This window comes from Podarcis gaigeae (assembly GCF_964106915.1).
Source record: "Podarcis gaigeae genome assembly, chromosome: 5".
In the NCBI taxonomy this organism is placed as follows: domain Eukaryota; kingdom Metazoa; phylum Chordata; class Lepidosauria; order Squamata; family Lacertidae; genus Podarcis; species Podarcis gaigeae.
Window position 1 is genome coordinate 97,418,436 of NC_139681.1, and position 16,236 is coordinate 97,434,671.

A 16,236-nucleotide genomic window follows, 5' to 3' on the forward strand; every position below is an offset into this window, starting at 1 on the left:
TCAAAGGAACACTTGTTCTTGGAAAGTCAAGTGAGCATCCCCGTTCCAGAATGGAGTGATATTTCAAACACGTCCTGTGGGACTTCTCAAATCAAATCCTATCACTTGCTACTCAGTTCCCCAGAACCCAGAGTCTTACAGCATTCGGCTAAGGCAGCCTTTCTCAACCTGTGGGTCCCCAGATGTTGTTGAACTACAACTCCCATCACCCCTAGCTAGCAAGGCCAGAGCTCAGGGATGATGGGAGTTGTAGTCCAACAACATCTGGGGACCCACGGGTTGAGAACCGCTGAGCTAAGGCATTTTTTATGGCATAAGCTTCTATGGACTCATTTGCCTTCTGAAAATATTGAAGGCACAAAGCTTTTCCTCTGTGAAAGAGTTAACACTTCGACAGGGGGCAGCAACAACACATCCGCACGCATCACAGTGGCAAAGAGCCGACCCCAACATGTAAGAGGCAACCGCAGACTTTCAAGCACGGTGCAAACATTTAATTTTCACGCCAGCCAGAAATCTAGCCCCCTGCACACGCTAAAAATAGCTATTCTTCAGACGCACAGGACCGATAATGGAAATTTCCAAAACAAATGTACTTATTGAAAGCCACCTGCAGAATACCAAACTCCTCACAGGAGCAGGGATGAATTTCCTGTTGCCACAATTAGAAATGGAGGGATGCAAACCTATTTTGCAGTAGCCTCACGGCGTCTTAATGGCAGCTGTCTCAACAGCAGCACAACCTGGATCTTTACAAAGATGTCAGATAAAAAGGACAGCTTTAGCCCATAACACTCCAAATGTACAAAAGTAGTGCTATCTGTCAAGGACGGCATTATCGTTAAGTGTATCTGCTTCCAAGTCAGCTATTCTACATTCAGTGTAAGAGACCACCCGTTCCTCGGGGACCCTTTCTACCTTCCTTTTTGTTGTATGCTGATGAACTCCTGTGCACCTGACAATTCCTGGCTTTCAGAGAAATAACCGGCAGCAGGTGATGGGGAAGACTCTTGCTCTGCACGGGACCCTGGAGAGTCCCTGTCAGTCTGAGGAGTCGTATCTGAACTAGATGGGCAGATGGCCTGGCTGGGAACGAGGTTCCTTTAAATGCTTCTGATGAGCAACCTGTCTGTGCCCCAGAGGATTCTGGAAGTATGTTCCAGGTGTAACTCAGACAAAAGTGGTTGTCCTAAACAAGAAATCGCCACACGCTACCATTTTCTAGGCCAAGCAACAGGCCCTATGCAAAACATACCCAAACTGGTTACCTTCATAAGCTTTGTACTATAACCCCCACCAGCCCTAGACATCTGGAGGGCACCAGGCTGCAAGAAGGCTGTTCTCTGTGATTTAGAAATGTCAGTTTGCTGGTTGTTGTCCAGGATGCACTAGACTGAAGTAATGGGTAGCTCTTAGGAGACAAAATGGCACCCCAAGAATGTAATCCCATTTGGAAGGCAGCTAAGTTAATAAAGAACCACCACATTTTGTTGCAGTGAGTTCCTTAAATTAAGCATTATGTGATGGATCCTACTATTGCTTTAATCCATTACAATGTACTAGGTTTCTCCTCCCCCATGTATTTCCATATGCACCGTGCCATATACCCACCACTTGTAGAGTAGCTACCCCAAACCAAAGTTTTTGTGACTCACAAAATCACAGCAATAATTTGAGAATCTACTTGGTACTCCGTTCTCTAGAACAAAAAATGCCGCAACAATTGCACATGCACACCAAACTAAATCCTAGTTGGTTGAGCCAGACTGCTTGACATATTAGCCACAACTTTATCTTTAATACACAACATCTGTTGGGAAATAAAGTTTTACACCTTCATAAACACTGATTAGTTCACCTACTTCCAAGTAATGCTCGTAAGATTCATTTGCAAGCAATAGTACGCAGGAAAGCCATAAACTCACCCAAGATTTTAGGCACCTCCCGGCCTCAGTTCCCTATTCGTAAAATTGAAGCCCAACTGACAGGGCTGCTGGGAAGATTATTAAAGCACGGCCTGTGATCGACTTGTGCACTTGAAGCACTATGTAGATTACAGATAAACTGTCGTACAGTGTTGTTTCCCCTGTATTTATGGAAGACTTAAAAAGCTCCTACTACCAGGGAGCACCTTTTGACTGCCGTAAGAAAGGGAACAGTATATTTTTACATGCTCAAGTGAAAAGGACCGACATTGATTGGATCAGCCCATTCAGAGTTGGGGATGAGAGTTGTGCGCTTCAGGTTTGGGAAGCTGGATGGCGGGGGTGGGAGGAAAAATAACCTTGCATGGCTCTTCTCCAGATGCAAAAGAAAAGAGGGAGGGGAAGAGAATATCTGCTCATTTGTTGCTTTGCGTTTTAAGCACTTGGAGCTGGGTGCACTGGAATGAGTCAATCAACAGATGATACCAGCAGAGCATAGACGTTCAGAGGAAGCTGCACAGAAGGCGAGAGGCAGAGAGGAAGGGCTGGTCAGCGCTCAAGGGACATCTTAAGTATGTAAAAATTACCAAAAGAAAACGGCAGCATGACAGAGGAGGGAGGGAGCCATTGACTCGAGCCATTCTCCTCCTCCTCTGGGCTTGACAAGAGAAAGAAATCAACGGCGTAATCGCAAAGTGAACCCGACTGCGGTGGGAAATTCAATCGCAAGTGTGCGTGGCTGGCTTGGAAGAAAGAAATGCAATTAGAGGGAGACATTCTAAGCATCCAGTGTGCGGCAAATAAGGAACACACGTCCTCCGAAGAAACGGATCCAGCTCAAGGACTAGGGAAATTCCGCTAAAATCCAGGGAGTGGATAAATAAGGTAAGGCGTCAGTCGTTTTAAAACTGTTAAAAGGCAAGAATGGTAACGTGCCCTTTGTATATCGAGAAACGCCATTGAAAAAAACTGAATGCAAATACAGAAATCCAAGGGGGCCACTTTCATTTGCTTGTTTATTAGAGAGAAGGAATTGTTAAAGGTTCCTCTCAAAAGGGATTTAGAAGTCAAGTCTGTCTGGTCAAATAGTTCACAAACTGTAACTCTGGTAAGATTATTATTTGCTATCTTCCAATTGAACAAGTAACCCCCCTATAGTTCTAGTCTGCAATCACCTGCAATAAGTACCATTAACTCAATGCGAGTTTCCTCTGAGTAAAAATGAATAGGATTGCACTATTAGCTAAAAAAATAAATAAATCCTAAATTGATTTTATCTGCCCTTCCACCTGATGAACAAGCAGGCAAGTACATATTAAGGAAGCCTGCACCAGTTTACAAGCTGTAGTTCTCTCAAGAAATGGAATTTACGGAGAGAAAGAACTGGGAATTATTCTCATAGCTCAACTACTGAGAAGGGGAGCAAAGCTGTACCCAAACAGGATAAATAGTTATCTCCGGAGCTGTTTTACCCCCAATTGCGAGTTTTTTGCAACATCACAACCTTTAAAACTCAAAACTCGGATGGTACACCTCTAAGTTCAGTGTAACAATTCTAGCCCATCAACAAAAATTAAAACATGACATGTGTATGTTCTATTATGTAGGGCGAGCTCTTCAGCACAGGAGGAGAGGCACTGTGGAAGGACACAAGGATCTAATTCATTACCCAACTCTTCAACATTCATTTTTGAAGCTTTTCGCTTTAGGGAACAGTCTGACCATTGGGACCTATAATAAAGAGATGGATCCAAGCCAGCATACTCATTTTTAAATACTCTTTGCGTGCATCCAAGGAAGGACCACGATATAAAATTGCACAAAAGAGAGAAGACCCTCAGGTGGTAGCAGATGAGTATTTTATGATGCTGGTCTTTCATCAGGACCGCACTGGGCCGGAGAGGAAGACCAAGCTCCTAGAATTTACAGTATGTCCCAGTAACACATGCTCTCCGAACAAATCCTACCGGGTGCTGAAATGGCCTTGCCTGTGAACATGTCTGGGTCCGGCAATGGATCTGCACAGCCAATCACAGCGGAGGGGACCATGTTGCGCTGGGCAGCTCTGCTCATTCTGATGGTCATCATCCCCACCATTGGGGGGAATATTCTCGTCATACTGGCCGTATCCTTGGAGAAAAAGTTGCAATATGCCACCAACTACTTCCTCATGTCTCTGGCAGTGGCCGATTTGCTGGTTGGTTTGTTTGTGATGCCCATAGCCCTTCTTACCATCATGTTTGGTAAGTACTGGACTCTGATCCTCTGAAGTTATGTTCTCTCTCTCTATATATATGTATGTATTTTAAAGCACTAACCAAATTAAGAGATTTCTGGTGCCTTAAGCCCCTTTGCAAAATGCAGCAAACTACTCTACCTCTTTCATTCTTCCAGACCAATGCTCAGGGAAAATCAGAACTACTGAACTATCAATCTGAAATCGCTCTTTTGCCAAGTGGGCAGCTATGTTATAACACACAGCAGTGATAGTTTCATAGCTTAAATGAAAATATACACAGTTCCCATAAAATCAGAACAAGATTTTTTTTTAAAAAAATTTACGTGAACTAGAAACATTCACCATGATCGCCACCAATGGGCATCGTTCCATCCATTTCAAGAAAGCCCCTTTTCTGCCTCTGTAGACACAATGATTCATAACACAGACCATATGTGTGATATAAGATACTGACATCATTTAATCTCCAGCTTCAGTGAAATAAAAGTTCATTTGAGTGCAATCAGTTTGCCTTTTTTATTTTTAGAACTAGTTAAGACAGACTCTAAGTCAGTATTCTAGTGATTTATGTGAAATTCACTTAAACAGTTCAATGGGGATTTTTCAGTAACGTCTTCCTTACCCTCAGATTCTGCTAGATTTTCAAAAATATTTTTTTCTGCGTCTCCTAAAAACAAAACATGGATCTACAAATGAAAGTCAGGGCAATGTTCAGTGGCATGGTTCAAAGCCGGTTGAGATGAGGTTGTGAAACCATGATCATATTTTGATGGCAGTTTGTCTGAATTCTCTGATATGTCATAGCCAAGGGGTGAAGTGGAAGGCGTTCACCTCCTTGCCACGAGGTGGGATGTGGTCTGATTTCAACCCCTGGTCTTGGTGAATCAGCTCCCATGCAAGGTGTCTTCTTGTACATACTCTTGTGGTAGATAGGACTACTCAGTCACCAGCACAGCAGTTAATCTCCTTAGTCCCAGTCCTCCTTTCACCACCCATGAGATCACAAACAGAATTTGAAATTCTATTAGCAGCTTGGAATAATTGACAAGAGTCCATCTAACATAGGGAACTGGTCAGAATTATCTAATGTACAATTACAAGTGTGCATTGGTATGGTACCCCACTCGTCCAGTGGAAATGCCCCTACATTCAATAGTCCTAACTATACCCATGTACTACTGATTCGTAGCAAGAGTCAACAGGAAGACTAGAATGCAATGCTACATCAGTAAACAGTGCCAGGGGACAGGATACAGAAAGCTCAAATTGCGGAAAGCATGTATTGTCTCATTAGTTCAATTTTCTCTCCACATACGCACAAAAAGGCCCTATGACAATTTGGCCTCTATGAATTATTATGCAGCAAAGAAAAGCGATAAAATCTACTGAGTGGATACAAAACCCATGAAATTATAGTTCAAAGGAAATGAACCAAGTGACATATTATGGCCGCAGTTTTCAAGCTGGAAATAAAAAATAAAGACAAAAATATGCTTGGAAGGAAAAGCACGAATGTCCCTCCAGCTACAAGGAAGATAAAACCAAGATGGGTTAGTTGATTCTTGCCCCATGTCCTTGTCTGGGGAGATCAACTGAATTTATAAACGTAGTGTTCAAATAACACTTTATAGGGTTCAAAGCCCTTCACATATAATACCTTGTCATGATCCTTACAAATGACAAAGGCAGCCCAGTATTATTATCCCCTTATCAGTGGGGTGGGGTGGGGAGTTTCTGGGTGAAGTCGGTTAATGGCAGAAGGCAAGAATTAAATTGGGAACTTTTCTGTAACAGTCTCTTAAACTACTATACAACCCAAGGGAGTAATTGTGAGAGTGCAAATCATGAGGAGGAACCTTTGAAGAAACAACGCAAATAAATCCTACATTAAATAGGAAGCTACTGCCATATTTTCTACTGCTACCCAGCATATTTAAATTACACTGGCTAAGATCATAGCAAATACATCACTCAAACTAAATATGCACAGAGGCAAGACTAACTCAGACAAGCAAGTCTTGGCCCTGGAGTCATTATAAATCAAGGTTTCCCAGACTTGGGTCTCCAGCTGTTTTTGTACTACAATTCCCATCATCCCTCGCTATCAGGACCAGTGGTCAGGAATGATGGGAACTTCCAGCTCCATCGCCTTCAAGACTGCTTTCTTCTAATCCAGATACAAGAGTGATAACATTTTGTTTTGTAGTGGTGATCCCTGAGAAGATGTGAGCATTCTGAGAGGTCCACTATGATCAGGTCTCTTGAGTTACAGAGATCTTCAAGGCTTGCAGGATTTGCCATACTGCTGTGAAGCTGATCAACATTAAGTGTAAGCACCAAGAGTTAGAAGAAGTAAAAGAGCAGGTGATTAGCGACCAGCAAAAAACTGCAAAAGGATTACAAACTCTCTCCTCTCTCCGTGTATCTGAAGAAGTGTGCATGCACACGAAAGCTCATACCAAGAACTGACTTAGTTGGTCTTTAAGGTGCTACTGGAAGGAATTTTTTTTGTTTTCTCTCCTCTGAAGTTTGCTCAGGGCCAAACGACACAAGATGCCATTCATTTAAGCTTCCTAACAATTTTGCTTTTCTGCTCTCGTCTTCTTTTATTATTGAAATTTAATCTTCCATTAATCCTGAGTGAAAACTACTAAAACCAAAGTTTAAAAAAATGCAAGGAATCTTAATTTAGAAGCCAACAAAAAGGCAGCTCATGTTGCAGGGTGCTTAAAAGGGAGGGAAGCTAGGAATCGTAATTAAATAGGTGTGGCGACATTATTTGCAGGCACTCTGAAAACACAGCTGACCCTAAGCGGAATTCACATCCATAAGATGTCTACTTAGCCGCAAGAGTTGTGTATTTCTGCTTCCTCAGCAACTGCTAGAAGAGAAAATTCACACCAGAAGCAAAAAAAAAAAGGCCCTGGGCTGGGTGGACTGAAGCAAGAACACAGCTGAGTCTCCTAGAAGGCTAGTAATCCCTTAAAAATCCATTAGCCAGATAACTGTTTAAATAGTGTCAGCTGTGGCCAAGTCGGCCAATAAGGCCCACCCCTCCCTGCTTTTAAGACTTCTGTGCTTCCACAACTGTGCAGAATCTCAACACATCACACAAACACAATTCCTTTCATTTCTGACAGCTGATACGGAAGATCTAAGAGAGGGGATGTGTGTGCCTCTTGACTCTATTCACTCTCTAGGCCAGTGGGCTTTAAGTTGCATTCAAGGAAACTTTGGGGTTCTTTATAAACTTATCAAGAGTTCCTAAACGAGACTAGTAAATGGTAGGCAGGTGTCTTTGAAAGACAGTCTACCATCATTTCAATGAAGACTGACGGTCTTCTATCTGATTGGAAAATTTAGGCAAAGCGATTTGTAACGCACATGATCAACAAAGAGTAGGAGGATTTGCAGGCTGACATCTATAGCACCAAGGAGTTTGGCTTGCCTGGGCCAGAGAATAAGACATTCCCCTACTTAGCAGACGTCACTGGGGCCGTATAATCACTTAGCATTGATATAGTGCTTTAAAATGTTCAAAACCCATCATGTAAACTGTTGCAACCATCCCGTAAGGTAGACCAGTGTTTGCATATGACAAGGCGAGGTGCTGAAAGTAAGAGAATGCAGTTTGTCAAAGGCTGCCTACCGAATTCATGGCCAAGGTGAAATTTGCACCAGGGACTTCCCAGTTCACAGCTCAGATGCTACACCGCTACCACTGCCTCCTGTAACTCCTCCTCTTCATTATTCTCATTTTACGGAGAGGAAAGAGTTAATATTATACACGGCCAAGAAGATCACTCAACAGCCACAATGTGATCTGGGCTGAAGACAGTCCAATGCCTTATTCACTGGGCCACCCAACACTGAAACACCCACACTCAAATTGTAGCCAGCACTCTCAATATCAAAACTGAGCACAAAAGGAAGAAAAAGCAGAAGTTTAGCGGGAGAAAAATCCACATTCTCCGATGTAAGAAGGCGAGAGAGGCTATTTTGCTCCAGCGCGAAAATTCTCTCCCTGCAGGAATGAGCAGAAAGGAGGTAACGTCTAAGCAGCACTGCACAAAGGAGAGAAAACATTGAAATCATTCACTGGAAATCTAGTGAGCCAGGAGCCATCATCCTCTTCACATGTAAAGCGAACACCTGCACACAAAAAGGCCATACATTACTTGGTCTCAACAACATTAGTTCAAGGCGCAGGAAAACGCTTGCCTTGCTAGATAGAATCTCGGGATTAAAAGCACACAAATTTAATTGGTTACTTGAAGCTTTTATTTCTTCTGGCACGACTGTTCTCTGGGAACGAGAGGTTTTTTTAAAAAAGCTAATAAAAACTCAAAGGAAATCTTTAAAAAGGTTTGCTCAACATTTCACGGTCTATTCAACAAGGCATCCGCTTTCTACTTCATTTTAAATGTTATCAATTCTCTTTTTAAACAAAACAAAAAAAAAAAGCGCTCCAGGGTTTTTCCCTCTGCTATTACTATTAATACTCCACAAACCACAGAGCGGACTTATTTAAAAATAAGCCCTTGCTTTTCCGACTGCAGAGGGCTGGCTGCTGCAGGAAGAACCAGCTGCCACGTGGTTTGGGCTCCACAGCATCCCACCATATTCCAATAAAGAAACAGCCATTTAACACAGGTGCAGAGCCACTCACACAATGCACTCCACAATGCTCGGGACTGTATGGTTTCTGTGTAGGAATTGGTTGGCTTGTGTAGGGAAGCTATAGACACACCGGAAGCCTCCCTCAAGGTAAACCAGGCTACCTGGGGAAAGGAGGAGGTGGGACAGTAGTTGTTGCTTATGGCAGTGTTTCCCAACCTTGTGCCTCCAGATGTTTTTGGCCTACAACTCCCATCATCCCTAGCTAGCAAGACCAGTGGTCAGGGATGATGGGAGTTGTAGGCCAAAAACATCTGGAGGCACAAGGTTGGGAAACACTGGCTTATGGATCCAAAATGAAAAGGCAGCCGGGAAGGTGGGGAGAATTGCATTCAGATCTGGTTTTGCTGTATTCTGCTTAACAAAGCCATAGGTAGCTTAACTAGGTTTGACCCAAGTAGTTGGTTCATTATCCTCGTCAACCTTAGTATCTGAAGGAGCGTCTCCACCCCCATCGTTCTGCCCAGACACTGAGGTCCAGCTCCGAGGGCCTTCTGGCAGTTCCCTCACTGCAAGAAGCCAAGTTACAGGGAACCAGGCAGAGGGCCTTCTCGGTGGTGGTGTCTTCCCTGTGGAATGCCCTCCCACCAGATGTCAAAGAGAACAACAACTACTAAACTTTTAGAAGACATCTGAAGGCAGATCTGTTTAGGGAAGCTTTTAATGTTTGATGTATTACTGTATTTTAATATTTGTTTGGAAGCCGCCCAGAGTGGCTGGGGAAGCCCAGCTAGATGGGCAGGGTATAAATAATAAATTATTATTATTATTATTAGTAGTAGTAGTAGTAGTAGTAATGCTGAGAATCCTGGCAACTTGTGTTGGCCCCACAGATTAGGAAAAGAGGGCACACACAATCAGCAAGGTCCAAAATCTCAAGATTATGCCCAGAGTAAAAAAAAACCACTTTATTTTTACCTTTGAACAGTTATGCCCCCCAAAATGTATCCGTTTTTATTGCAATTGATCCAAGACAAGTCATTACACGATCCCCAAAAAGGCCACAGCTAATTCACAGCAAGGGCCTCTACAAAGAAATCTGGCTTAGAAACCAAACCTTGCACCGTTAAGTAAGGAACAGGAGCTGGCTACTACAGGAATAGTGATGCTGATGAATTTGAACATGACAAAATGAAAGGGGGACAATTTATTATTAGCAGGTGCACAGGGCTGAAGAATCCCTATTTAGAAATCGGGATTCTGAATAATGAAAAGGAAAACCACTCGTTGCAACAAGATGCGGTATTTTCACCTGATCGCCGCCACCACAGTGAAGAAAAAAGTACCTAATTGCAAAGCAGCATATGTACCAGAATTGTTGTGCCCCAAAACCAGAACACTACACCTCTAACGCTTAAGAGATCACCAGTTGCTGCTGCCCTTTTTTGCTTAATAAACCCACAATCCACTGATTTTTAGGCCACTTCCTCAAAGGCATTGAAGACAGGGCAATTGCCCTGTTCAAGAAGCCTTGATTAATCAATAGATTAAATGTGCTTACATTTGCAACTGAGAAAGGGTTCTACAGAATAGCTCCTACCCCACATCTACCGATGCAAACACTCATCTTAAAAGCAGCTCCTCCAGTGCAGTTTTAAAAATTACTTGTACTAAAAATAACTTTTTTAAAAACTCCTGCCTGATTAACTGGAGGGGGTTATACAGTGGTGCCTCGCTAGACGAAAAGAATTCGTTCCGCGATTCTCTTTGTCTAGCGGTTTTTTCGTCTTGCGAAGCAAGCCCATTGACAGCTTGGCGGATTAGCGCTACAGCTGTCAAGCGGCTCCCAGCGATCAGCTGTTAAGCGGCTTATCAGCGGAACAGCTGATAAGCGGCTTAAGAAAAGGGCGGAAAAAGCGGAAAAAACCCGCCGGGGGACGCAAGATTTTTTCGTCTTGTGAAGCAACCCCATAGGGAAATTCGTCTTGCAAAGCGCCTCCAAAATGGAAAACCCTTTCGTCTAGCGGGTTTTTCGTCTTGCGAGGCGTTCGTCTTGCGGGGCACCACTGTAGTGTCGCGAATTCGTTTACTAAATGTTGCACCCTCTTCCACAGGGTGCACACCCTCAAAGAACAATCCTAACCCTTTCCTACTCTTTTTCAGAGATTGCATGGCCTCTTCCGCGGGAGCTGTGCCCTGTCTGGCTGTTTCTGGACGTCCTCTTTTCCACAGCCTCCATCATGCATCTGTGCGCCATCTCACTGGACCGCTACATTGCCATAAAAAAGCCAATCCAAGCGAGTCAGTACAACTCACGGGCCACAACACTCATCAAAATCACAGTGGTCTGGCTGATCTCAATAGGTATGTGGCAAGCATCAAAGGGAGGGTGTGCTTTTCATTTGCTAACAGCTGGTGTGAATGCATGGGTTCCAGAGAAGTGGCGCTGCGTGAATGGTGAGCAGCCTCCGATTAGGACATCAGCTAGCCTTGGTTCTCTTCCTCGAATGAAATCTCTAAAACTGAAGTGCAGCTGGGATCGAAAGCAAAACAGGCATAATCATAGAGTTGGAAGAGAACCTGAGGATCATCTAATCTGACCCCCTGTGATGCAGGAATATGCAGCAATCCCTTATGGGGATTGAACCTGCAGCCATGGCATTATCAGCACCATGCTCTAACCGAAGGTGGCATTCCCAGTGCCTGGCCAGAAACTCAAACTCCTATAAGTTAGGGATCAAAATACACAATACCTTACTGTCCAACAGAGCAAAGCATGGAAATAATAATAATAATAATAATAATAATAATAATAATAATAATGTATACTGCCTTGATCTGAAGATCACAGGGCAATTCGCGACATAAAAATAAGAACACAAAGTACATACAAAAAGGACCCAAACCAATAATACCTCCCCTCCAACAAACATATTACCATTATTAGTTTGTTGGGAAATTGCTTAACACATTTCAGTTGCAAAAGTTGGATTAAAGGTAAAGGTAAAGGGACCCCTGACCATTAGGTCCAGTCGTGGCCGACTCTGGGGTTGTGGCGCTCATCTCGCATTATTGGCCGATGGAGCCGGTGTACAGCTTCCGGATCATGTGGCCAGCATGACTAAGCCGCTTCTGGCGAACCAGAGCAGCACATGGAAACGCCGTTTACCTTCCCGACGGAGCAGTACCTGTTTATCTGCTTGCACTTTGATGTGCTTTCGAACTGCTAGGTTGGCAGGAGCAGGGACCGAGCAACGGGAGCTCACCTCGTTGTGGGGATTCGAACCGCCGACCTTCTGATTGGCAAGTCCTAGGTTCTGTGGTTTAACCCACAGCGCCACCCGCGTCCCACAAAAGTTGGATTGCTACAACAGAAATCACAATGCCCCTGGCTCAGAGAAGCTTGAATTCAGTCACTACCACTAGCCCCAGTGAGGAGCAGTTCCTTGTGGGTGTGAATCCGACACCACCTCCAATTCTTTTGGATCTAAAAGAGAAGTGAACTAGCTGGGTCAAATCCCCGACAGACACACTAAACAAAAAAAGATAAGGACAGAGGAACAGGAGGGTGGGGTGCAATTGGGAACTTAACTGTTCAGAGGTAAAGGAAGAGAGGAAACTATGACTGTGTTGTCAAAAGTATGGAAAGCAGAAAATAATAAATGAGGTGCAAATGAATAGTTTATATTATGCTTCTCCGTGTATTCTGAACTCTCTGAAGGCACACTGCCCGTTGTTAATTTCTCGTTGGTTTGTACACAAAATGTCATCTCCAGATGTAAGACAAATGATGAGCAGGGGGGAAGTGAATCAATGACTCCAAACTACTGGCGAGCAATGGCTCCAAAGCACAGGAAGCAGACATCATAGATTAACCGTAAAACAAGTGATGCAAAATATGCCCAAAAGAGTGTCAAGAATAAGAATGATTTTAAAATCAGTTATGTTGCAAACAACTGAGAGGTGAAAAAAGACACCACCCACTTAATCAATGACTACACCCGTGGGGTTTTTTTTAAAAAGCACCACTTCCTACATTAGTAAATTTAAGAGCTTTCCGCAATCAAAGGAAACAATAGGCAACTTTTGAAGTAAAAAAAAAAGGAAATGGCTAACGAGGCAAAACTATTTGATCGTGGCCTTTTAATGCCAGGTTTTAGCAGCATCAATCATATGCAGCTCTTATCCCATGTCTTATTACTCATTAAATGTACTCAGACTCTGAACTGCATCTTCTCAATAATTTCAGGGGAGCTTAAAAACTGATTAGCAGATGTCTAGCTATGGGCTCTCCAAGTTCAGAGGCAATAGGCTTCGTTGGGCTTCTTCAAGGCAACCAAGATGTTGGACTGGATGGGCCCCACTGTCTATTGCTTTGGTTTGTTCTTGTTTTTATTATGTATTTTGTGTTTTCATCTTGCGTTTTTATGCTGTGAACCACCCTGAGGTCCTCAGCTGAAGGGTGGCATATAAATTAAATAAACAATCCAGCAGGACTCTTTTCATTGCAATGCCTCTGCACTGCTATGAAGCAAGAGAACAAAAGGGACTTAAGGATGTTTGTCATTTCTACAGCGCATAAGACATGAAGCGATAGCCTAAGGTACAGCAAATCCCTCAACTTTATAAAGCCGTGGCGGCAGCACTAAAAAGTGAAAGCTTCATCGCTGACCCGATTACTTGAGTGCTGCAGGGCCGAAGGCACCAAGTTTTGCTTGGTAGCTAAGTCAGCTCTTAAGAAACCACAAATATGTTCAACAGCAGCAGTTGTTAGGAGGCAGGAAGATTCGCTAGGCCAGAGAACTCAAAGCACCCTGTGCTTGCAACTTGCAGAAGGTCAGGGAAGGAGAATGGAAAAATTAAAACCAATTGCCAGCATTTCCCATCCTTCCCGCCATCTTGAGACAATTGCTCTCAGCTGCATGAAGCTCCCCAGCCATGCTCTCCTCCCTCCTGTGGAAAGGAGGCTTGTGGGAAGTGGGTCACCAATGCAAATGCAACGCGCGCTTTATGTCAAACACAAAGTAATCCAAGAAAAATTTGTTCTATTTGTTGCCCAAGAAAGGAGATGGGGCACAAAACAGTCAGTGTTGCTCCAGACATGGGCTAGAAGGAGTCAAGAGGCAGAATTAATCTCATGGGAGTCACCTCCCTCGACCTGATGCTTTCCTATTTTGACGTACTATCTAGCTACTTGATCTGTTGTGCTTTGGAGACATTTCCAGTTCAACTGCTTTGAGGGCTTCTCAATCAAGAGGCATATAAATGTTATTAAATAAAGAGGTTCTCTCTAACGGTGGGCTTGCAAAGCTCCTGTAATTTCATTTGCATGACTTGCTCCAATGTTCGGAAGCCAGTCTCAGAACATGCTCCTTATTATGTACTGTGGCGCTTTCAGTTCCATGTCCAGGTTGAAACTTACTAGGTTTCTGCTTCCCCTACAGGCATTGCGATCCCGATCCCGATCCGCGGCATAGAAGAAGGTGTCGAAAACTTCCCAAACTTCACCTGCGTGCTGACACCAGAACGTTTTGGAGACTTCATGCTCTATGGTTCGGTGGCTGCCTTCTTCGTCCCGCTGGCCATCATGGTGGTCACTTATTTCCTGACCATCAGAGTTTTACGCAAGAAAGCCTACTTGATCAACAAACTGCCCCAGCGCTTTACCTGGAGCACGGTCTCCACGGTATTCCAGCGGGATATGACGCCCGGATCATCACCGGAAAAAGTGGCCATGTTGGACAACTCCAAGAAGGACAGGCCTTTGGCTAACGGGAATGAAGAACTGCTAATGCGCAGGATGTCTACCGTCGGGAAGAAGTCGGAACAGACTATTACCAATGAACAGCGGGCCTCCAAGGTCTTGGGTATTGTATTCTTCCTCTTTTTGTTGATGTGGTGCCCGTTCTTCATAACCAACATCACTTCCGTTCTGTGCACGTCCTGCAGCAAGGAGTTTATCCAAACACTTATGGAGATATTTGTCTGGATAGGGTATGTGTCGTCAGGCGTGAACCCACTGGTCTATACCCTCTTCAACAGGACATTCAGGGAGGCATTTGGCAGATATATCACTTGCAATTACACGACCTCAACGCCTGGATCCGCCATTCGGAAGTGCTCCAGCAGGCTCTCGTTCAGAAATTCCGTGGCAGAGAACTCCAAACTTTTCATGATGCACCACGGAATGCGGAATGGGATTAATCCAGTCATGTACCAAAGCCATCGGCTTCGCACCTCGCCCATCCAGTCTCCGTCAGCCATACTGCTGGATACACTGCTACTCACAGAGAATGAAGTTGGTAAAACAGAAGAACAAGTCAGCTATGTATAGCTGAAGAGAAAAGACAGGCCATACCTTAAACTCACTGATAAATGCCCAGTATGTATATGTGGTTCCCCTGTTATTTATACAAGTCCAAATTATAGTTTTATCAACTATCAACTGCTCTCCTCTAAGAGTAGAGGCTTCTCTCACTCAAAGGGCCACCTTCATTTATTCTTATTTATCAGCAATTTATCCTGCTACAAAAAAAAAAAAAAAAAAAGGATTTGAGCACGGTGGTTTACAAAACAGAGGTGTTCAAATAAATACAATTATGGTAACTATCATGTCTCAGACATCGGATTCCCCATTCCGTCTCTTCAAAAGGTACATTATTGCTAGGAGGTCTCTATATAAGCATTATATAGGACCATCCTATAGAGCGACATTTTACCTTAAGAGGAAGAGGCCTGCACTTTCAAACTCAAGTATGTACAAGTTTGCAGAATTACCAAGGCTTCCATGAAAGGGTGATTAAGCTTGGAAAGGAAGTGCGCATCTCAAGACCATTTAGGAATCCTCCCCACCCAACTGAATACAGCTGTTTACATGTGGGCTAGTTGGAAAGGAGATGATCATAACCACCTCAGCTAGTATTGTCCCACTCCCCCACAAAAACAATCCTGTCCAATAAAGCTCAATGGTGCAATTTGAATAACATCAATGCATGGAACTGCCTTCCAGTCGAGGTCAGAGAGGAGCCCTCCCTACTGAAAACTTTTTTTTTAATCCCACCGGCATTTCCATTGGAGTTTGATTTTATAGTTTTAACCATTTTTTTGTATTGTATCTTTGCAAACTGCTTGGAGACTATTGTAGTTAACTGGTATATAAATTGTTTAAATAATAATAATTATTAATATTAATAAATTAAGAAACCACACATATTTGTTTAATTTTCATAATTCATTCTGCCTCCTTGTTCCCAATGACTCATTTCCAGCTAATAGCACTAAGAAATTTCACGCTGATCCCACGACTTCCACAATCAGTTATCGCGTGACAGTAACACCTTGATCAGTCTAAAGAAAAGGCCCAAATTGATTGTTTTGTTTCAAACAGCACCCAGTCGAAAAAGTCACATCAAAGGGCCTTACATAAAGAGTCCAGTAGAAAAGGGTTCTGCTTTG

At 43.5% G+C, this 16,236-nt stretch overlaps 2 protein-coding genes across 3 annotated transcripts in view; one reads left to right on the plus strand and one right to left on the minus strand.

Moving 5' to 3' along the window:
* PSMD1 (proteasome 26S subunit, non-ATPase 1) overlaps positions 1 to 16,236 on the minus strand; it is a 90,411-nt gene that overhangs the window by 34,879 nt on the left and 39,296 nt on the right. The gene's annotated exons all lie outside the window — the stretch shown is intronic.
* HTR2B (5-hydroxytryptamine receptor 2B) lies at positions 1,643 to 15,989 on the plus strand. Its single transcript, XM_083739739.1, has 4 exons — positions 1,643 to 2,810; positions 3,533 to 4,168; positions 10,945 to 11,145; positions 14,226 to 15,989. Exons 2-4 carry the CDS (start codon positions 3,871 to 3,873, stop codon positions 15,113 to 15,115), a joined length of 1,389 nt encoding a protein of 462 aa, XP_083595865.1. The 5' UTR covers positions 1,643 to 2,810; positions 3,533 to 3,870; the 3' UTR covers positions 15,116 to 15,989.

Bases quoted from the DNA above. Each gene is read 5' to 3' on its own strand.
- HTR2B (XM_083739739.1), top strand. From the start codon at position 3,871: ATGCTCTCCGAACAAATCCTACCGGGTGCTGAAATGGCCTTGCCTGTG. The intron at 4,169-10,944 runs GTAAGTACTGGA...ACTCTTTTTCAG, and splicing joins CCTTCTTACCATCATGTTTG to AGATTGCATGGCCTCTTCCG. The intron at 11,146-14,225 runs GTATGTGGCAAG...CTTCCCCTACAG, and splicing joins GGTCTGGCTGATCTCAATAG to GCATTGCGATCCCGATCCCG.